We start from the raw sequence: 23,780 nt of genomic DNA on the forward strand, positions 1-23,780 counted from the left end.
ATGAAAACAATAAATTTTGCGACAATTATTTTAAAACACAGTTAAATGAAAACTACATAGGCAAATAAATCGTTATATTTAAAAAAAAAAAATAATAATAAAAACAAATAAAAATAAATACAATTTAAAAGTTAACTAACTAGACAAACAAAAAAAATTTACACTAAAGAACACACATAAACTTAAATATAAATTTTATAAATTAAATCAAACACTTGAACTCATTAGAAATTCAAACACCAAATAATAAAAAAAATCTCTAGAAATTTTAAAAATTTGGTATATAAAAAAATATTAACACCTTCAACTTTATTACCCAACACATAATATATAATTTTCACTAATATCTTCAATGATCAATATGTACATTGATCTATCTATCATTACCATTTGAGCTGGTAATGAGAGAACTAGCTGCTTTGGGACTTGTGTAAAGTGGCATACCCATAAATTTAGGTACTTGTGCTTGACTGCTACCACAGCTGGCAGCACTTCTAAAACCACTACTTGTCGATGGTACATTGGCATTCGGCATTGATGTCATGCTATTTTGACGTCTAAAAACAAATGCATCTTTATTCTCCTTTTGATAGAAAAATTCACCACTTCCGGCAGGATCCGGTAATACTGACGAACGATACCAAAAGCGATAAGTAAAATACCAAGTGAAAATAGCAATAATACCACTAATAAACTTTTCAATCATACGATGATAGTAGAGCATAGTGCCCACCAGCATTACATCCCATAATAATTGCAAGGCAGCCATACCAATGAATAAAGTGCGTATTATGGGTGTTAGACGTTCATAAAGAAATTTCAAATTACGCATTTGTTCATCGTTAAGATTACGTAGAGGATTTGTGCTTGATGTTTCGGCTATAGAACGATCATGTAGTTCATTGCGTAAATGTTCTTTAATAGCTTCCCATTTAATAATGGGTCTAGCTTCTTCGATTAGTACTAGACTCGAGTGTATAAGTATAAAAGCATGACCAGATATATCGAATCCATTCCATAAGTGACCAGCTCGAAGACAACTTGATTTGGTAGAAAAACCTGAAAATAAAAGTTTTATTTTTTTAATGAGAAATTATTTCTAGTTCTAATGAAAAAAAATTTAAATTTTGATTGAGATTTTGTTGAGAATATTGAATGTTTTATATATAATACTAGCATACCCTGGATGCTTCGCTACCCTAACTTAAATTCAAAATTTTGTTTACTTTTATAGAAAATGAAAATTGATTAATCATTTTTTAATGTTTCAGTTTTATACGTTCAATATTACATGATTAAATTCGCATTTAGTAAGAAGATTATATTTTTAGTTTCATTCATTTTGCTTCCACATTATTGAAAGTAATATTTGAAAAAAGTAACATAAAATACCTCTAATAAATCGTTCCCACGAAAATTTTATCTTCGCTCCGGAACGACCCGAGTCATACTCGGCAAAAGATTGTCAACCCAGCGACAACTGTATCAACCGAAAGTTCATTCATCATTTAATAATAACATTTATGTTTCTATGTTCAATATTATATAAAATTCAAAAAATATAATTTGATGAATGAAAAAGTACCAAAAGTCCCTTTCAGTAGATACTCATTCACTAAGGTCCCTACATTTTAAATTTTATTTTCAATATCTATATTCAATATCGTAAAAATATCAAAAACAACCATCGGAAAAACGAAAAAGTACAATAAACTCTCTCAATAAATTCTCATTTAATAAGGACCGTGTGTTTCGTTTAACCATTATAAAGAATCTAAAAGGTACTATTTGAAGAATAGAAAAGTACGAAATAGTTCCGACTTCAGAATATTATTCAGTCAATACCATGTATGTTAAAATTAATGTTCCTAGGTTGAATATTTTAGAAAATTAAAAAAAGTACAATTTATGAAATAAAAAGTACTAAAAAGTTGTCTCTAATAATCATGTGTTTTGAGTTCATATTAAAGAACATACATAGAGTATCATTTGAAGAAAGAAAAAGTACCAAAAATGGAATAAATTTTACCTAAGTGGAAAGTACTAATAAAAAGAGTACAATGTTTCCCCTTTTCGCTTAGAAATATACTTTTTTCGAAAATTAAGTTTACAAAATGTTCCGTATTTAAATCTTTATATAACAGATAAAACTCAAACGATTCAAATCTGCATTCATTTGTTCGAGAAAAATTGTGTTTTCAAAAAGGTAGCAAACAATTTACACGAATTTGGTCCTATATAGACCTTAGTACTCGAATTCCAAAATAATATTCCAATATCTTATTTTTTTGTGAATAAATAAACTACTTTTTGAAATTTTATAAAAATTGGCTCAATGAGTTTGAATAAAATAAAATTTCCTGTTTTTTTTTTCTTTTTGGTACTTTTTCCCCAGTGAAATAGCAAACATTTTATTACAATAATATTATTACAGACTTAGTACGTAATTTAATAGGAATAATTCAATAAACCAAAAAAGTTTTCTTAATGTGCTAAAAAAGTACCATATTTATGGTATTTTCAGTTTTCTCTCTTTTACACCCAAAATGGACTAAATTTTAAAAAAGTACGAAATAGGTGTCTCATAATTTTGGGAGATGTATCTAAAATATTTAAAAAAATTTTATTATATTAATTAGTACAAAAGTTATAAAGGGCCAAAAATGGTACCAAAATCGCCTTTGTAACGCATTTTTTACCCCTTAAAAGTACGAATTTCAAAAAAGTACCAGACACCCATCTGCTCATTTTAAGAGTAGATACAGGTGCATTTAAAACTTTTCTTGTATCACAAATATTGTGTAAGATAATTAAGTTTAAGTTCTTTTTCCCCTTTTTACCCGTAAATGTACAAATTTCCAAAAATCCCTCCTTAGTGGATCTACATAACCAAAAACACATTTACTGTCAAAATTTCATGATTCTAGGTTCAGCCGTTTGTGCTGTGCGATGATGAATCTGTCAGTCAGTCAGTCAGTCAGTAACGCTACTCTTTTCTATATATAGATTTAATTTTTGAAGAAACATTTTTGTGAAAACTTTTTTAAGAACAAATTTGTGAAAATTTTGAAAACTATCTTAAAGTATAAATTTTAGTAAAAATGTAATTTTGTTCGGAAGGTGTTTCCCTAGGAAAGACCAACCAGCCAACAGCCAACCTGTTACAACAACAACTCCTAGGAGCGTGCATATAAAGACTGTTTTCAAACTACTACAACAAAAGTACTTCTCATACAACAGAAAAAAAAACAATATTTACACTTATAAAAACCAGCACTTACCTTTAACTGTACATTTTCCATATGACGTCTCGATAACATTAAACAACTTCGTCCAGAAAAACCAAAAGAATGTAGCAATAGCAATACGTGGGATATGATGACGCAATAACTTCTTCATGTCACCGCAGCACAGTGTATATGAAGTCATCACCACAAATGGCACCGAAAACAATAGAGTCCAACCCCAACCAATTTTTACAAAATAAACATTAAACATATTATCCGAACGGGCAAAATACGTCTTGGGAAATGGTATAAAATCACCAATTAATGATATTATAAACAAACTGCCCAAATACAAAGCCACCTTAAGATTCGTATCAAAGAAAATGGTCTTTTTACAAATGTGCATTATCATCATGACCATTATTTCCCTAATGCTTGTGGGAGGAGCAGTGGGACGTGTACCTTTGGCTTCAGATCTAGTTACATCGGGTCCCCCGCGAAAATTCATTTGTGGCCCCGTATACACATTGGGTCGTATGGGTTTTCTTTTAGTGGCCATTTTACCGGATTTTGTACGTTTCGTTTGTTTATTAGATTTTTTGGGTGATTTAGCAATTATAGTTTTGTTAACGTAAAAAGTGAAAGTGAAAAGTTCATCAAAGATGTTTTAATATTTTAAGTCAAAGTTCAACTAGTTGACCAGCAAAGAAAGAACACGTAGATTTATATATTTGTTATGTATATTTTCTAAATCAAAGTCTATTATTTGTTATTATAATTCATTTGTTTATTTAATCGTTGTTTAAAATTACATTATTTTATAACTTTTTCGTCTTATTTTCTTTAACAATTAACACTATTTCATGAAAATATTAATTAAACAAATTCCATGCTGAAGTAAAAAATAGAAAAATCACTTCACCTGCAATTTATTTTTTTTGGTTTATTTTGGGAATTTCCTATGTCAATAAAAAGGGAAATTTATGACAATTAATGAGAGTGTGAAGTACGGCCTTATCGACATTGTTGTGTTAACCCACTTAACAGAGTTGTTATTTTTTATGTTTTCTTTGTGCAACGAAATATATATAAGGTTATGTGTGTTGTCAAAATATCTCTCAATATTACTGCAGTTTTGTTATTGTTTTGTTTATTACAACTGTCAAAAGTCATGTATAAAAAATTTACATTAAAGCTTTAATGAACATCTTATTTAAATTCTCCTTTGACATAAACGATAAGAAAAATAAAAAAATATATAAAATTCGTATATGTGCAAAACGAAAAAACAAAATTTCATTCAAGTTTTTATCAAAATAAAAATATTAAAGTATAATAAATATATAGCAACTTTAGTAAATATTTAAAATAACACAATAAAGTTTATTATATCAAATGGAAAATTAAAATAAACAAAAGATTTTTCATAAATATTTACAAATAACAAAGACAAAGTTGAACAAAAACTAAAATTGTTTTTGCTTAAGACTTCTTGCAAAAAAAAAAAAAGAGTGAGTAACAAGGTAACCAAACAACCTACGCAATTAACAAAAAGGGTTTTATCAATATCTATCATAAAATTAAACAGTTCAAGTAATAGATAAAAATAATATAAAGTCGTTAAAAAAACTAAAGTTGACTACGTGTATTAGAAAATATAAAAACCAAAAATATACAGTTTTTGCCAAGTCTGATTTTCTATATTAGGGTGTGTGTGTGTCTGTTTTTATTCGACTCCCCGAGCTTCAACAAAATATAATAAAAAAGACATGAAAAAAAACATTACTTTTTTCTAAAATGAAGTGATTTATTTAGGCAAATATTTTTTATAAAATAATGCATTAATTTGCATACATTCATATACATATATACATGTAACAACTTTGCAAGTCTATACTAATCAAATTTACATGAAACTGCATATTATTTTTATTTTCTTTCTTACTTTCCAAACAAAATAATAACTACACCAACAATTTGCATTTAACTTTGTGTATGAACATTAGATAGGTCCCTACAAAAATAGATTAAAATTTTTTTTTTATTTACTAAAATAAATACTATTTTCAGATTTAAAGTTGTAATTTACTATTAAAGAATAGTCAGTCTATTTATAGTTGTATAGGAAGTCTATTTACCAAACCATACCCTAGTCAATACAAGTGTCAATTGTGTAAATAACTACCCAGCAGTTCGACAAAGAGTCAATGCATACGAAAAAGTCAGTAATTTCCACTAATAGTTAACCACATGGATGATCGTAATTCGAATGTTTTGGGTCATTCGTCACGAATGTACCCTTTGTAATCGGGAATGAAGGCAGTCGTCACTTTAGTGTCCCCTTTCTAAGCGGGAGCGGAGACAGTCGTCTCTTTACTGTCCTCAAATAACCTAGAGATTATACTCTTAAAAGTTGTTTTTTTTTGTACTTCCGAAAGTAGTTATTTTACCCATCTTTTGGAGAAATGATTATTACTTTCTACTAATATGCCACCATCTGGTGGACTCAAATTTATATCTTTTGGGTCAATCGTCACATTATTTTCCCATAGTATTCTGGAGAGTAGACATTTGAAATTTTTAAATTTTAGTTCCACTAATATCTTACCACCTGGTTGACTCCAATTCGTATGTTTTTGGACTTTCATCACAAATAAACTCTTTGTAAACGAGAATGAAGACAGTCGTCACTTTAGTGTTCCCTTTGTAAGCGAGAGCGGAGGCAATGGTCTCTTTACTGTCTCTTTGAAGGGTGTAGAGTGACGATTGACTTTCTCGTAGGACAAGACCATGTTAAAATGGTCGGTCACCTAGGTAGTCAGGTGGCTAGGGGCCATCACAAGTGGTCAGTTTATGGTCTAGTCTATGAAAAAAAATTATATTTTACAAAAATTTATAATGTCTAAAAAGTACTGTTAATTTTAAAATTTATCTTTTCCTAAGCAAACATATTTTTTACGAGCCAATCTAATAAACATACATATATGCATAGATGTGTATATGAACTTCTGCTGCTGTATTGAGTGACGTCATGAACTGATAACTTTGTTTTTCTTTTTCCGTTATAAATATAATTATAGGTAAATTAACAAAATAACAATGTACAATTTGTAGGAATACTTTAAATTTTCTTATTTGCAATTATTTTAATATTAAATTTGTTTTACACAAAATTGTTTCATGCACAAAAACTGAACGTTGTAATAAACTTCAAGTCGAATGTTTAATCTGTATTTTAATATAAAAGTAATATGTATGTATATAAAAATTTCTAACACTAGAGAAATTAAAAATTCATTCAACACTAAAAATGAAACCAGCTTTAATATCAATAAAAGTATTATTTTAGTATATTTTTAATTTCATCCTAATTCTCTTTCTGTAGAGATTTTTTTTAAGTTTTTTTTATTTAAGTTTTAGTCCAATTGTAGTTCTGTTCTAGTTCAGTTCTAGTTAAGTTCTAGTTAAGTTCTAGTTAAGTTCTAGTTCAGTTCTAGTTCAGTTCTAGTTCAGTTCAAGCTGAGTTTTAGTTCAGTTCTAGTTCAGTTCTAGTTCAGTTCTAGTTCAGTTCTAGTTCAGTTTTAGTTCAGTTTTAGTTCAGTTCTAGTTCAGTTTTAGTTCAGTTCTAGTTCAGTTTTAGTTCAGTTCTAGTTCAGTTCTAGTTCAGTTCTAGTTCAGTTCTAGTTCAGTTCTAGTTCAGTTCTAGTTCAGTTCTAGTTCAGTTCTAGTTCAGTTCTAGTTCAGTTCTAGTTCAAGTTCTAGTTCAGTTCTAGTTCAGTTCTAGTTCAGTTCTAGTTCAGTTCTAGTTCAGTTCTAGTTCAGTTCTAGTTCAGTTCTAGTTCAGTTCTAGTTCAGTTCTAGTTCAGTTCTAGTTCAGTTCTAGTTCAGTTCTAGTTCAGTTCTAGTTCAGTTCTAGTTCAGTTCTAGTTCAGTTCTAGTTCAGTTCTAGTTCAGTTCTAGTTCAGTTCTAGTTCAGTTCTAGTTCAGTTCTAGTTCAGTTCTAGTTCAGTTCTAGTTCAGTTCTAGTTCAGTTCTAGTTCAGTTCTAGTTCAGTTCTAGTTCAGTTCTAGTTCAGTTCTAGTTCAGTTCTAGTTCAGTTCTAGTTCAGTTCTAGTTCAGTTCTAGTTCAGTTCTAGTTCAGTTCTAGTTCAGTTCTAGTTCAGTTCTAGTTCAGTTCTAGTTCAGTTCTAGTTCAGTTCTAGTTCAGTTCTAGTTCAGTTCTAGTTCAATTCTAGTTTAGTTCTAGTTCAGTTCTAGTTCAGTTCTAGTTCAGTTCTAGTTCAATTCTAGTTCAGTTCTAGTTTAGTTCTAGTTCAGTTCTATTTCAGCTCTAGTTCTGGTTCAGTACTATTCTAGTTCAGTTCTGTTCTAGTTCTGTTTTAGTTCAGTTCTGTTCTAGTTCAGTTCTAGTTCAGTTTTACTTCAGTTCTAGTTCACTTCTAGTTCATTTTTAGTTCAGTTCTAATTTAAGGTGAATTCTACTTCACTATTTAACATAATTTTTGAAAGTTTTAGGCATGATCAAGAAATTAAAAACGGGAAAACCTGAAAATGCGGAATTCCTGTTAAAACTACATTCATCTGTATATTTTTAATAAAAGTATAGAAACATGATTAATATTGAAAGATAACAGACATATATACATATATACAAATTTTAAATGATACGTGCTTTTTTCGTGCACTTTATACTCATTTATACATTTGCAGATTACGGAATATTTATTTTAAGTTTAGCTTATTATAACATTACTCTTTTAGTTCTAATTTTTATTTTAAATAAATTTTTTCCTTAATTTTGAAATTATTCATTATTTTTAAAATTATCTAATTTTAGCCACAAACTAATCAACTATTAAATCATTGGCTTTATTGTTTGCCATGGATCATAGAAATATGAATATACCACGTCTTCCAGGTAATTAATCATTTCTTTTACCTTATTATTTTGTTGTATCGATAAGGTGTAAAATATAAATATTTCGCATGTACATAAATCCACCATTATTAAATCCATCACAAGCATTTCACAAAAAAACATACATTTATATATGTATTTAATATGATTCAGAGAGTATTTAATAATTTTTAATAAATACGTAGTTGTTAAATATTTAACAATAATAATAAAAAAGATTTTGTTTACGAGTTCATGTAAACAAAATGTTCATTACATCCGTTTTAAAATTAAAACGGATGTAATGAACATTGTTGATAAGAACAGGGAAAAATTAGTCTGATGTAGAAAATGGATTTTAAATTAAAAAAAAAAAAATAATCCCAAAATTTTGCAATGTTAAATATTTTTTTATTGAAATTGTTTTAAAAGAAACAATTTTTTTTTAACTTTTTTAGATAATTTTCCGTTATTGAAAAATGTTTATAGAAAAATTTTTTATGAATTTTTTTAGAATATTGAAAAGTGTTTAGAGGAAATATTTTAATATTGAAAAGTTTTTATACCCTACACCACTATAGTGGGAGGGTATTATACGTTTTTGCTGATGTTTGTAACATACAAAAATATTGGTATAATACCCATCTTAAAGTATACCGATCAATTCAGAATCATTTTTTGAGTCGATTAAGACATGTCCGTCCGTCCGTACGTCTGTCCGGCTGGCTGGATGTCCATGTAAACCTTGTGCGCAAGGTACAGGCCGCAATTTTCAAGATAATTTGATGAAATTTGGACCAAGCATGTTTTTTGGCACAGGGACGAAAATGGTTGAAATCGGTCCATTATTTCACCTAGCCCCCATACAACCGTACCCCCCGATTTGAACTTTTTATGCCATAATTACGTATAATATTCTGCTATCTCTTTAAAAATTGGCACACATAAGTTTTATATAAGTATAAATGACACTGCAGATTTTCGTAAGGATCGGCCTATATTTGACCCTAGCCCCCATACAAACCCCCCTTCAAAAAATGACTTAAACGTCTAAAATTGACTTGTAACCATTTGTATCGCAATGAAACTAAACAAGACTGTTATTTAGAAATATATCCTTTTCCCAAATTAACCGAGGATCGGTCCATATTTGACCTATATAAAGCCTTATTTAGAAATTTTAGTTTTTTATCAATAAATTGCTTAAATATTTTTGGAATTATTGGTAATATTCAACATAAAACTTTCTTTATAAAAAATAAAAATTTTATAAAAAGTAAAAATTTTAAAAATATACTCATGGTGTAGGGTATTATATGGTCGGCCATGCCCGACTATACTTTCCTACTCGTTAAAAAATGTTTCAATATTGAATATTTTTTATAGAACATTATTCAATATAAACAGTTTTTATAGGATTTAAAAGTTGACATGAATTATCCCAATTGTATTGAAATTTTGTTAAACAATTTTTAAATATCGAAGTTCTTTATAGAAACTTTCTATATTGGAATATACAAAGAACCTGCCATTAATAATCTCATGAAGTACTTGCAACATAATAAATCTTTAGTCAATTATTCACCTGTATGTAATTAATTTTTTTTCAAATTTCTTTCACATTCATATTAGTTTTTATTTCAATTATATTTCTTTTTATTTCAAATAAATGTTGTGTTATTTTTGTATAGATTTTCTTCTTGTTTGGTCTCTTTGTAATAATAATAATATTAAATTAAAACTTTTTCTTTACACCCAACAACATTTGATTTATTTTCTCAAAATAATAAAACAAAACAAACTAAAATAATCACAAATACTAAAAAAAACTGCCAAAAATATAAGTAAAAAGGCGTTATTACTAATTGAATTATTAGTATGTACTTAATGCACTTTATAAATTTGAATTAAAATAATGGATATAATGAGTTTCGTGTTAATCGTCTAGGACCTGCTATAAATCCACTAGTAGAAAATTCCGATGAACCACAACCCAGTCTATCGGATTTACATGATTTTGAACCCAAACTCGAATTTGATGATACAGAATTGTTAGCCACACCCATAGCACCACAAAGTGAGTACTTAATTTAAAAAAAATTTAAATGAAAATAAAATATAATTTCAAATTAAATTTCTTTAGATGATGTTATGGATGATGATTTTGTGGTAACTGAAGGTAAATAAGTTTAAGTCTAAATCATTCTTACAATAAGTTTAAACAATTTTATTTTATAAACAAGATTGTCATGATGAACCTGAGGATATAGTTAATCCTTTGGAAGATGATTTCGAAGATCAATTAAGAGAAGAAACTGAAAATTTCAGCATTTCTCCTAAACGTACAAATTGTGATTTTTTGGGTACCGATAAACAAGGACGTCATATATTTGCTATATACGCCTCTAGATTTCCAGAGAAATCACAAATGGAAATATTTATAAGGTTGGTAATATAATTTTTCGTTAATAAGTAAAAATTTCCAAATATTTACCAATTTTGTTTTTTTATTGTTTTAGAGATGTTATTAAAGAAATTGAACCTTTTGTTGAAAACGATTATATATTAGTGTATTTCCATCAAGGCCTAAAGGAGGACAATAAACCTTCTGCACAATTTCTATGGAATTCATATAAAGAACTTGATCGTAATTTTCGCAAAAATCTTAAAAATCTATATGTGGTTCATCCCACCTGGTTTATACGTGTCATATGGAACTTCTTTAGTCCCTTTATCAGTGAAAAGTTTCGCAAAAAGTTAGTCTATATATCCAGTTTAGATGAACTACGTCAAGCTTTGGGACTATCAAAGCTTAAGCTACCTGATAATATATGTGATCTAGATGATCGTCTAAATCATAATCGTAAATACGCTACTAATAGTAATAACAATATCAGTACTTCACACATGGCAAAAACAACACAATTTGGGGTAACCCTTAAATTTATAGTTACTAATAGTCCATGTTTAAATTCCATTCCACCGATTGTACGCAAATGTGTTGATTCGCTCTCCATTACCGGTATGATCGATACAGAGGGTATATTTCGTCGTTCCGGTAATCATAGTGAAATTATAGCTCTAAAAGATCGTGTTAATCGCGGTGAAGATGTTGATCTTAAAGATGTTAATGTACATGTTATAGCTGGTCTATTAAAAAGTTTTCTTAGAGATCTTTCCGAACCGTTATTAACATTTGAACTCTATGATGAAATAACTAGTTTTTTGGGTAAGTAGCAAAGAATCGTAGAACTATTGAGTAGATACTTTTCATTGTGTATAATTTTAGAATGGCCCAAAGAGGACAGATCACGCAATGTAACTATGTTAATACGCGAAAGATTACCTGAAGAAAACTATGAATTATTTAAATATATTGTAGAATTTTTAGTAAGAGTAAGTATTAAAATATTTATAAAGAAATTTGTTCAGTGTTGTAAAGTTTTTAGAGATTTTTTTATAGAAAATGTTTTAGGGCTGGTTTCTTACTACTCAGTTAAACTAGGCTTAACTTGCTGTTAGATTAAACTCAGAACAAATTTAGGCGGACTTTAACTGATGATTGTGTTTTTCAGTTATGGATTTAAGTTCAGTTAATTTTGTTGGTATTGCCAAGTTTTTAATAAAAAACATAAACAAAGAACAACTGTTTTTTGCAAATAATACTTTTGTAAAATGAAAAATTTTAAAAAAATGTTAAATAAACATTTAAAACAGTAATAAATAAAACAAAACAATTCAGAAAATTGCAATTTACCTAAAACATAAAGTTTTTGTTCTTCCAAAATCATCTTTTTATTGTTTTTGTTAATTGTGTTTTCTCACTTATATCTTAAGTTTAATTGGCCAATAATACTCAGTTAAACTAAGATAATAATGGCGGGTTTCTTACTCTTCAGTTAAACTAGGCTTAACTTGCTGTTAGATTAAACTCGGGTTGTGTTTTTCAGTTTTAGATTTAAGCTCAGTTAACTTTGTTAGTATTGCCAACTTTTCACTCAAAAACATAAACAATGAACAGCGATTTTTTTGCAAACAATAATTTTGTAAAATGGAAAATGTAAAAAAAACATTTATAACAATAAAAAATAAAACAAAACAAATCAGAAAATTGCAATTTACTTATAATATTAAGTATTTGTTCTTCCGAAATCATTGTTTTATTGTTTTTGTTAATTGTGTTTTCTCACCTATAACTTGAGTTTAATTGGCCAATTACACTCAGTTAAACTAAGATAATATGTAATTTTACTCATAACAGAAAAACACGAAACATATATTAAACCAGGTTTAACCAAAGAATGAAGAATATCTTTATCGGAAAAACTCGCCCTAAGTTACGTTACAGTTTACTGAAAAACACAAAACATATATTAAACTAGGTTTAAAGAAAGAATGTAGATTATCTTTATCTGAAAAACTCGCTCTTAATAAAATAAATTTTGTAATATTCATATTTTTTTTTTGTAAAATTTTTCAATATTTAAAATTTTTTGCGGAAAACATTGAAAAATTTTTGTTTTTATTCAAAATTTTTATAGAAATTGATTAAAAATTGAATATTTTTTATAGTAAAACAATTTTGAAAAGTTTATTTAAAAATTTTTTTAATATTGAACAATTTTATAGAAAATTGTACAATATTGAAAATATTTAAACATTTTTTTTGCAATTTTTTTTTTCAAATTTGATAAGTTTTTATAGAAATCGTTTTAAATTGAATAATTTTTGAAGAAATTGTTTCAAATTTAACAGTTTTAATAGAAATTGTTTCGAAATTAAAAGATCTTACAAAAAATGTTACAAAATTGAATTGAATTGAAAAATTTATTCCAAATTTAAAAGATTTTTCAAAAAAAAAAATTGTTTTAATAGAAATTGTTTTAAAATTGAAAATTTTTAAAGAAAAAAAGTATATTGAAAATTTTATTTAAAAAATGTTTCAATATTGAAACTTTTTTTTGAGAATTTTTTTCAATATTAATAAATTTTTATAGAAATCGTTTCAAATTGAACAGTTTTTGCAGAAATTGTTTAAAATAGGAATTGTTTCGAAATTAAAAGATCTTACAAAAAATGTTTCAAAATTGAATCGAATCGCCAAATTTATTCCAAATTTATTGAAAAAATTTTGTAGAAATTGTTTAAAATAGTAATTGTTTTGAAATTAAAAGATCTTACAAAAAATGTTACAAAATTGAATTGAATTGAGATATTTATTTCAAATTTAAAAGATTTTTCAAAAAAAAAAAGTTTGAATAGAAATTGTTTTAAAATTGAAAATTTTTAAAGAAAAAAAGTATATTGAAAATTTTATTTAAAAAATGTTTTAATATTGAAACTTTATTTTTGAGAATTTTTTCCAATATTAATAAGTTTTTATAGAAATCGTTTCAAATTGAATAGTCTTTGCAGAAATTGTTTAAAATAGGAATTGTTTCGAAATTAAAAGATCTTACAAAAAATGTTTTAAAAATTGAATCAAATTGCGAAATTTATTACAAATTTATTGAAAAATTTTTGTAGAAATTGTTTAAAATAGGAATTGTTTTGAAATTAAAAGATCTTACAAAAATTGTTACAAAATTGAATTGAATTGCCAAATTTATTTCAAATTTATTGAAAAATTTTTATAGAAATTGTTTTAAATTTAACAATTTCAATAGGAGTTGTTTCTAAATTAAAAGATCTTATAGAAAATGTTTCAAAAAGGAAACGGTTTTATCGAAATTTATTCCAAATTTAAAAGATTTTATTAGAAATGGTTTTAAAATTGAAATTTTTTTATAAAAAAAAGAATATTGAAAATTTTATTTAAAAAAATGTTTTAATATTGAAAGGTTTTACAGAAAATTATACAACATTGAAAATATTAAAAGAAATTGTTTCAAAATGCAAAAGGTTTTATAGAAATTTATTCCAAATTTAAAAAAAAATTATATAAAATTGTTTTAAATTTAAAGTTTTTATAGAAATTATTTAAAAATTAAAAAGTTTTTGCAGAAATTGTTTTAAAAGTGTAAAATTTTTATAGAAAACTAATACTAATTGAATTCCTTCCTTTATTAACAGGTTATGGAATGTGAAGATCTTAATAAAATGACTTCATCCAATTTGGCCATAGTGTTTGGACCAAACTTTTTATGGTCTGGTAAAAATACAACCTCACTCGATGAAATTGCACCCATTAATGCGTTTGTAGATTTTGTATTACAAAATCATCGAGACATTTACCTGGTCGATATCAATCAACGTCCAACGCCTATTGGCTAAATAATAGCAACTAACAGATTAATAAAACAGCATAATCACGGCAATATTGATTGTTTAAACAATTTTCACACTTAATCATAATAACTTTTTAAAGAAAACTTAAAATAAAAGTCTACAAGATGAGATAATATTCTAAAATTTTTTTGTGTAAAGAATTTTTAGTGTATTTAGTTGTTTAAAAAAAGTAATAATTAACATATAGGTCATCACATTATTTTACTATTCTATATTTTTATTTCGTTATTAAGGTGTTTTGTGTAACCAATTGTAAACCAATTTTAGTTTTATAAGTGTAATGATTTTTTTTTAATTTGTATATTTTCATATTATTTAACTATTTATGTAATCAATTGTACTAATTTTATATAAAAAACCCAACAATTTAATTAAAATAAACACCATATTTTTGTTGTATATTTGATAATTGAAATTTAAAAAAAAATATTTATTTACCAAAGAATTGCCAACAAAATAAAAAAAGTAAATAATTTAAACAAAGACAACAACATGATTGTAAATTGTCATTGTAAACTAAAGATATTTTAACTAAAATTTAAAACAAAAAATCTCCATAATTCCATAACTAAAACTAAATCTAATGTCACAATTTCAAAAAAGAAAAACTAAACAATTTATTATGAATAAATAACTAAAATAATGGACTAGACTATAGACTAGACTATAGACTAGACTATAGACTAGACTGAAGACTAGACTATAGACTAGACTATAGACTAGACTATAGACTAGACTATAGACTAGACTATAGACTAGACTATAGACTAGACTATAGACTAGACTATAGACTAGACTATAGACTAGACTATAGACTAGACTATAGACTAGACTATAGACTAGACTATAGACTAGACTATAGACTAGACTATAGACTAGACTATAGACTAGACTAGACTATAGACTAGACTATACAAGACTAGACTAGACTATAGACTAGACTAGACTATAGACTAGACTAGACTATAGACTAGACTAGACTATAGACTAGACTAGACTATAGACTATAGACTAGACTATAGACTAGACTATATACTAGACTATAGACTAGACTATAGACTAGACTATAGACTAGACTATAGACTAGACTATAGACTAGACTATAGACTAGACTATAGACTAGACTATAGACTAGAATAGACTAGACTATAGACTAGACTATAGACTAGACTATAGACTAGACTATAGACTAGACTATAGACTAGACTATAGACTAGATATAGACTAGACTATAGACTAGACTATAGACTAGACTATAGACTAGACTATAGACTAGACTATAGACTAGACTATAGACTAGACTATAGACTAGACTATAGACTAGACTATAGACTAGACTATAGACTAGACTATAGACTAGACTATAGACTAGACTATAGACTAGACTATAGACTAGACTATAGACTAGACTATAGACTAGACTATAGACTAGACTATAGACTAGACTATAGACTAGACTATAGACTAGACTATAGACTAGACTATAGACTAGACTATAGACTAGACTATAGACTAGACTATAGACTAGACTATAGACTAGACTATAGACTAGACTATAGACTAGACTATAGACTAGACTATAGACTAGACTATAGACTAGACTATAGACTAGACTATAGACTAGACTATAGACTAGACTATAGACTAGACTATAGACTAGACTATAGACTAGACTATAGACTAGACTATAGACTAGACTAGACTATAGACTAGACTATAGACTAGACTATAGACTAGACTATAGACTAGACTATAGACTAGACTATAGACTAGACTATAGACTAGACTATAGACTAGACTATAGACTAGACTATAGACTAGACTATAGACTAGACTATAGACTAGACTATAGACTAGACTATAGACTAGACTATAGACTAGACTATAGACTAGACTATAGACTAGACTATAGACTAGACTATAGACTAGACTATAGACTAGACTATAGACTAGACTATAGACTAGACTATAGACTAGACTATAGACTAGACTATAGACTAGACTATAGACTAGACTATAGACTAGACTATAGACTAGACTATAGACTAGACTATAGACTAGACTATAGACTAGACTATAGACTAGACTATAGACTAGACTATAGACTAGACTATAGACTAGACTATAGACTAGACTATAGACTAGACTATAGACTAGACTATAGACTAGACTATAGACTAGACTATAGACTAGACTATAGACTAGACTATAGACTAGACTATAGACTAGACTATAGACTAGACTATAGACTAGACTATAGACTAGACTATAGACTAGACTATAGACTAGACTATAGACTAGACTATAGACTAGACTATAGACTAGACTATAGCCTAGACTATAGACTAGACTATAGACTAGACTATAGACTAGACTATAGACTAGACTATAGACTAGACTATAGACTAGACTATAGACTATTCTATAATCTGATCTATACTAGACTATAGATCAGATTATAGACTAGACTATAGACTAGACTATAGACTAGACTAAAGACTAGACTACAGACTAGACTATAGACTAGACTATAGACTAGACTATAGACTAGACTATAGACTAGACTAAAGACTAGACTATATAATTATTATGAATATTTAACTGGTGTGAAAGTGTTACACAAATATGTCCACCTATAATATAAATAAATGATTTTAACGTTCCAAATTAAGTAAACAGAATATGTACGTACATCTTTTTTAGCTTTTAAGACTTTAAAATTTAATTTTATTTGGCAAATATCAAAATTAATAAAATTTTCAAACATAACAAATGAAACATTTTGCACTAAACTATACACACACACAAATTTATTTGGAAACCTTTTTATAAAACAACAAGAAAGAAAAATAAAAAATAGAAGTTAACAACGCACACCAAAAACAAAAAGAAAAAGAAATAAGAAAAGTTTTAAACTTTGTAATATAAATGTTTTTTAAATGTTATATTAACAAAAAATAAACAAATATTTATAAAATTAGCCAAAGTGTTTTAATAGCAGATTGTTATAAACTTTTTATAAAAAACAAGTAAGAGTACTATATTCAGCTATGCCGAATATTATATACCCTTCACCATAGTAGTGCATTTTAAACATATTAGTTTTATAAATTTAAAATTTTTCCCTGACTACATTTTTATTACACTAAAAGCAAAACAAAAGGAAGGGAAAGGAACGAACATAATTCACGAAAAGAAAACTAAATGTATAACTCAATGAAGCCAACATCATCCAAACATACAAAACAAAATACATATCGTAATAAAACCAAATACATCTACATACACAATCCCACGACAATTGGATCTTTGCTCCGGAACGACCCGAGTCATACTCGGCCAAAGATTGTCAACCCAGCGACAGCGATAGTTCAGGAAAGAACTATCGGCCACAATCAAGCTGTTACAACAACAACATACACATGTACATATTTTTCCAATTCACAGTGTTGTTGTTGCTTATTTATCAAAGCATGAAGAAAAGTTTTTTTGGTGAAATTTTCAGAGGTTGTCTTGAATATCTCCGATTTTGATGATTTTAAATAGCGATCATCTCGAAAGCATGTCTAACAGAATTATTGAAGATTCGGATCTCGCCGATATCTGGGATCCTCTAAAAACTGATTTCAACAAACACACAGACGGCGCCGGGCATATTATCCTTGATGACAGATGCAATGGTGTATTGCAATCCGGGGGTAGATACGTGCTACCAACACCTCTAGTCTGCCGGGACTTAAAAATGGTGTTTACAGTTTATTGCCTGGCTTAGTCCTTGCATAAATTGAACAGAGATCTAACCAGGGAACCATATAATCTGGTACTACGCGTGGCCAGTTGCCCGCAAGACTATGTCCTTGTTGAGGTGCCTTCGGGATCTACGTAGTGGCTTTCGCGGGAAGAGTAAGTTGCGGTTAAAAGACTGATGTAAGGTAAAGTCAACATTTCGGGATAAGTTCAGTTCTGTTGCCGAAAGAACAGATACCCCACAGAGGAGTGACTGTGGAACTAAGCGTTGGCAATGAGTTGGTATTAATTGTATTCGGAATGAATTTGAGTACAGCGGGCCGCACCTATTATAAATGTGTCGTATGTTTTTCTCTTATGTCGGATAAATGGGAAGTGTGCTGGGTTGTCTGGTTATGTATGAAAGGTATCATATACAATTGATACCATTGAATTTCCCTTCCTTGTTCAGAGTAAACTCTGTTCATATCAGAATTAACACAGGCTTGTTTGATGGATTCGTACTTCGCTCTACCGGTTACATCTCCAAGTGCTGTTGCCAAATCAACAGAAGCCATTCTATCTGCTTGGTTGTAAACGGAAGTGATGTTTTACATCTCGGAAGTTAGGCAACGGGGCATTAATGGTCAGAGATTAGATAGCTCAAGTACTTGAGCAAAGTGCTGTACATGGACCGGTATATCCATTTACAAAAATTGCATCCTGCATCCTGTGTATCTTACACAAAAATTTAGACTTTTTCAAAGCATTTAAATAAATGCCTTATCTTTTTATTTCTTTAATTACATCTTATAATGGGAAAAAGTCACAAAAGTTAGTTAATAAACTACAAGTTATATACGATACAAAATCAAGTTCTTTATATATTAGATTAAAATAATAATTTAAATGTTAATATTTTTCAATTTGCGATTTAAATCGTTGAATTTCAAAATTTTGCGTACGAAGAAATCGCCATAACGATGTGATACCTTAGTGTCGGCAATATGAATCATGTTATCATCAATATAGAAATCCAACTAAAAAACGAAAAAAAAAAAATCATTTAATATTGTTACAAAAAAATAAAAATAAAAAAACACAACTTACCTCTGAACCAGATTTGAATTTGCCCTCTAAACCACTGGAACCCTTAGTCCAAACCAAATTACGCATCTTGTGCTTGAAGCACAATAAACGGATCAACAATTTAGAAACATCATCCTCACTAGCATTCGAATCAATGAACGAAGCCAACTTGGCCAATGGCAAGGTGGTGTAAAGTTTCAAATAAGAGCGGGTGGTGGGTAAATCAGCTTGTTGTCTAACTTCATCCATGAATACTTGCAACTGATGTTCCATGGGATCTTTAACGTAATCCTCCATGGGAGCATCAGCAGCTGGAGGACAAGGACTGACAAAACGTGGACAAGCGAACAAAAAGAACGATTTAAATACATCCAAATCACCACATTGCATTTTGAACATGGCATCGTGATAGTTCTTCTCACGCAACACTTGTTGGATGGATTCATCGATGCACTGGGGATGCAAGACCAAGCAAATGGCTAACAAATGGTACATTTGTTCGGCTTGTTTGTTGATTTGATCGTTTTGATATGAACGAGTGCTGTACAATTGTTTTGTGCGTTGAATGTACAAAAGAATATCGGAGAAGGTGCGGATGGCATCAGCATAACGGCGCATCATCATATAGGCAAAGCCTACATAATACGAGGTGGAAATCTGACAAGCAGGAATATGAGAATAGGTTGATTTTTTGTGGATTTCAATGGGTTCCAAAACTTTAATGGCCTGATAGTAATCACCCAACAAAGAGTGTACACGCAACAATCCAACCAAAGAGAAATAGCCCAACATTTTGTAAAAGGACAATTCACCAAATTCTCCAGCAACAGCTTGGGGATCATTGCCCTGAGAAATGGCTTCCAATTGTTTTTTGATATTGGAAATGTCAACCAAAGAGTGGAGTACATTAAGAATGCATAAAATACTCCAGACATTGCTGTGATTTACACACAATTGATGAATTTCCTCTTGGGTCTTGTCAGTCAAACGAGCTCTGCGAAAGAAAAAACAAGTAAACGTTAAATGTAACAAAAACAAGTTGCAAAAAAATTACCTGTATTGAGCAAAGTTTTGGAACTGATAAACAAATTCATCAACCAATTCCCACAACCAAATGTCGGGCAATTCCAACAATACTGGGCTCTGAGAAGAGATGATTAAATTGAAGAAATCACAATAGTTAAAGAAAGAATGAATGCGTTGTTCCAATTTGGGACCACCAGGAATGCGGGCATGAATATGACGATAGTACAATTCTTTGTACAAAATCAAGAACACCTTGTCGTTGTCGACTAAGGAAGCAACTTCTTCCTCATCAGGCCAAGCACTCTTATCGAAATGATGATCACTTATTTGTGGAAAAGTGTTTTCATACATATTCTGGATGTCGAACAATACACCCTCCTTAATAGCCTGGCAAAAGTTGATGAGGAAATATTTGACATTATCCGGCATGCGATAGTAATTGCGTTCATATTCTAAATCCAATTGTGGATCACCTGTGTGAGCATACTCATCATAATACTCCTAATAAAACATGTACAGAGAAAAAAGAAATAAGATAAATGTGTGTGTAAAAAAGGAGGCTCAAAATATTTTTTAAGGTTATGTTTGTGTATGTGATTTTTTTTTGCAAACATTTTGCTTTTACAATTTCCACCATTAATAATGAACAATATAAGGATTTTTCACAAAATTAACTAACCGTAGTCGCAAACTCTTCTCCACCATACATTTTATTTTTTTTAATTAGTTATTTATAGGTAAATTCAATAAATTTTCACAAAAAATGACAGCAACACGCCAGCAAGATTTCTAGCAGAAATCACAAAGAAAGAAGCTACAAAGCATAACCAGCAATGACATTTATTTTAAATAGTGTTGCCAATACTTTATAACAGTTAAACCTTGCAAATTTTGTGACATTATTTAATCAAACTGCTTTATCGATTAAAATGTCATAAAAAATAAACAAAAGAATATGTCAGCTGTAATTTTATTTTTATTATTATTATTGTAAAAATTGAGAAATAGAATTATTTACACAAAATTTCAATTTATAACTAAACAACTTCATATATTTTTACCAAAATGGCTGATAATGAAAACGAAACTTCACAAACTGCAGCAGATAAAGAAAAGGATAATAAAAGTCAGTAAACTGTTTACATTTAACAAAAATAAATTTATTAACTTTAAGGATTTATTATCTAGTTTGTATACTCCTAAATGCTACTGGCAATGTGCCTATTATCAAGAAACGCACTTGGACGGTGGACCCCTACAAAACTGTGAGCTGGATACAAAAGTTTATACACAAATATTTGAAATTAGATCCCTCGGAACAAATTGTAAGTATTTTTGTTTTTTGTTTTTTCTTCTGGCCAATGTTTATATCTTTTATTTATTGCAGTTTTTATATGTTAATCAAACTTTTGCGCCAGCTCCCGATCAAATTATTAAGAATTTATATGATTGTCATGGTACTAATGGTAAATTGGTTTTATATTATTGTAAAAACCAAGCCTGGGGATAAATCGATTTCATGTGTCATCCACCAGCACATTCTCTTAAAAAATATTTAACCAAAAAGTCAACATTATTTTTTTTTCTAATTTATATTTAAATAAGGCATTTAATTAATAATAACATATTATTAAATTATTGAAAAACTATGCTTTTTAGTTTCAAGTTTTATTTATTTTTCAACAATAGTTGTTTCTGCACTTTAATTAAACTAGAGATATTGTAATTTCATTGAATCGTAGCGACTCATATATTAATTGTTGTGTGTTTAATCACCACGCAAATCTTCCAATTCATCAGCAGCTTCTTTAGAAATTCTGTGATATTTGGCAATGACGGGCCTGTAGTAGTAGGCTTGGTAATCGTTACGTTCAGACATTTTAGCACGAATTTTCTCTTCAAGTAGTCTGAAAATAAATTTGAGATAATTAAGTTTTACATATAACTATTAATTTAAGTAATAAACACATTTTCAATGGCATTGGAATCAATAGAACTAGTTAAGCCAACGTTGCAGTGTCAAGAGGTTTTAAAAAAGATCGGTTGGTTAATAGATTGTTAGCTTGTTGTCTTACTTCACCCCATAGAATTAACAGCATGTTCGATAAACACCATGTTCCCTGATTTATTATTTAAATTTTTATTTGTATTTATGTACACATACCTGATTTGAGCTTTTTCATCTTCTTCATAAAGGAAATGTAAGTTTTTCTCATATTCCTGTTGTGGGCTAGGGAACATGTAGCGGGCAATGAAGCGAGAAATGGGATGCTGCAAACGGATACAATTATTAAAATTAGAATATATTCATGTCAATTGACTTATGATAAGCAAATTATACTGATAATACTTCAACAGAATCGTAAGGAAAAATAGGTATTACATCTATATCAACTTACGATATATATCATAGAATTCAACGACTGACGGAACCATTGTCTGTCTAATAAAATCTTTCGTTATTGCTTTTCTTTGTTTTTAAATATGATTCCCACAGTAATTGGATTCTATGACTACCTCAACCTCCGCATTGAATGTGGAAATATTGTTTACAAAGGGTATTAACAGTTCTATGATCTACATATCCATATTATGTAGAATCTTGCTATATCTATATTTTTTGTATTTTAACAACTTTAAACATCATAACGAAACATTATATTACCTTATGATATTCCCAGTGTTTAGGCTCATAATCGGCTGGAATTTCATGCAATTGAGCTGGACCAATGAAAATGTTGCAGTACATGACCAGAGCAGTAATGGGCAAAACACCCAACATCACATAAAAGTGCAATAAATCCTTAAATTTATTCCATTGGAAACGGGAGGGCTGTACAATCATATGATGGTGACCACCGCTCATTTGACGCAATTGCAACTGGACAGCTATTAAAAACAAAAAAATAATTATTTTACTTCTCTTCCCTCAAGTTGCGTAATGTCAGTTTCAGTGCATAAACTTTTTATTGAAATTACTCTGCAAACTTACCATTTTTTACAGCTGGGGTCTGCAAAATGGTACGATATTTGGCTAATTGAGCCGCTGGACGTACAATAGAACTCCAACTGACCATTTTTGTTGAAAATTTATCACGTTAAAATCGGTTTAAAAACGTGAATACAAAAATTTCTTTCTAACAAAAGTAAAAATACTAAATGTCAGTCAGTGTCAAAATTGTTGAAAGTGGAAAAGAAGAAAAATACAATTGTGACAATTAAGTCGATAAAACTGGTCATGTAGCAGTACTGCATTATCACTTAAAGTTAAAGTTAATATTACAAAGTTGACATTTTATACGTAAATTTAGTTAATTTAATATGTTTATTATACAATAATTTCAAATAATTCTTGATAAACGTATTGTATTATAATATTAAATTATGAATATACATTAATTTAATATTAATGTATCCTTATCTAATGCAAAAAATTCTGGATATGAAAATAATTCCGCGTTTGGTAATGGTCATACCTCCCTATATTAAAAAAATCAATAACACAAAACTAAACAGCTGTTAGTAAA

General features: G+C 28.7%; 5 protein-coding genes across 7 annotated transcripts; 2 read left to right on the forward strand and 3 right to left on the reverse strand.

Moving 5' to 3' along the window:
• Positions 1-262: 262 nt before the first annotated feature.
• LOC111685348 (acyl-coenzyme A diphosphatase FITM2) lies at positions 263-4,063 on the reverse strand. Its single transcript, XM_023447604.2, has 2 exons — positions 3,282-4,063; positions 263-1,059 (listed from the first exon to the last, which is right to left on the reverse strand). The coding sequence occupies exons 1-2, from the start codon at positions 3,784-3,786 to the stop codon at positions 374-376; spliced, it is 1,191 nt and encodes a 396-aa protein (XP_023303372.2). The 5' UTR covers positions 3,787-4,063; the 3' UTR covers positions 263-373.
• A 635-nt stretch (positions 4,064-4,698) lies between these two features.
• LOC111685359 (rho GTPase-activating protein 68F) lies at positions 4,699-15,057 on the forward strand. 3 transcript variants are annotated; one of them, XM_023447615.2, is made up of 8 exons: positions 4,699-4,750; positions 8,065-8,145; positions 10,073-10,201; positions 10,268-10,303; positions 10,368-10,569; positions 10,644-11,353; positions 11,414-11,520; positions 14,197-15,057. In XM_023447615.2, the coding sequence occupies exons 2-8, from the start codon at positions 8,109-8,111 to the stop codon at positions 14,395-14,397; spliced, it is 1,422 nt and encodes a 473-aa protein (XP_023303383.2). In that variant the 5' UTR covers positions 4,699-4,750; positions 8,065-8,108; the 3' UTR covers positions 14,398-15,057. The 3 variants fall into 3 exon arrangements, with proteins under 3 accessions (XP_023303383.2, XP_023303385.2, XP_023303384.2); XM_023447617.2 differs by having other exon boundaries at positions 4,701-4,738; XM_023447616.2 differs by lacking the exon at positions 4,699-4,750 and adding an exon at positions 6,186-6,307.
• Positions 15,058-18,888: 3,831 nt separating this feature from the next.
• LOC111685355 (eukaryotic translation initiation factor 3 subunit L) lies at positions 18,889-21,092 on the reverse strand. The gene is made up of 4 exons (XM_023447611.2): positions 20,933-21,092; positions 20,282-20,754; positions 19,249-20,221; positions 18,889-19,178 (listed from the first exon to the last, which is right to left on the reverse strand). The coding sequence occupies exons 1-4, from the start codon at positions 20,960-20,962 to the stop codon at positions 19,044-19,046; spliced, it is 1,611 nt and encodes a 536-aa protein (XP_023303379.2). The 5' UTR covers positions 20,963-21,092; the 3' UTR covers positions 18,889-19,043.
• Positions 21,093-21,211: 119 nt separating this feature from the next.
• Positions 21,212-21,902, forward strand: LOC111685366 (autophagy protein 12-like). Its single transcript, XM_023447625.2, has 3 exons — positions 21,212-21,379; positions 21,442-21,578; positions 21,641-21,902. The coding sequence occupies exons 1-3, from the start codon at positions 21,319-21,321 to the stop codon at positions 21,761-21,763; spliced, it is 321 nt and encodes a 106-aa protein (XP_023303393.1). The 5' UTR covers positions 21,212-21,318; the 3' UTR covers positions 21,764-21,902.
• Positions 21,903-21,905: 3 nt separating this feature from the next.
• On the reverse strand, positions 21,906-23,437 carry LOC111685361 (NADH dehydrogenase [ubiquinone] 1 beta subcomplex subunit 5, mitochondrial). Its single transcript, XM_023447619.2, has 4 exons — positions 23,246-23,437; positions 22,919-23,142; positions 22,418-22,524; positions 21,906-22,160 (listed from the first exon to the last, which is right to left on the reverse strand). Exons 1-4 carry the CDS (start codon positions 23,328-23,330, stop codon positions 22,022-22,024), a joined length of 555 nt encoding a protein of 184 aa, XP_023303387.1. The 5' UTR covers positions 23,331-23,437; the 3' UTR covers positions 21,906-22,021.
• Between the last annotated feature and the right edge of the window lie 343 nt (positions 23,438-23,780).

This window comes from Lucilia cuprina, chromosome 5, assembly GCF_022045245.1.
Source record: "Lucilia cuprina isolate Lc7/37 chromosome 5, ASM2204524v1, whole genome shotgun sequence".
NCBI lineage: Eukaryota > Metazoa > Arthropoda > Insecta > Diptera > Calliphoridae > Lucilia > Lucilia cuprina.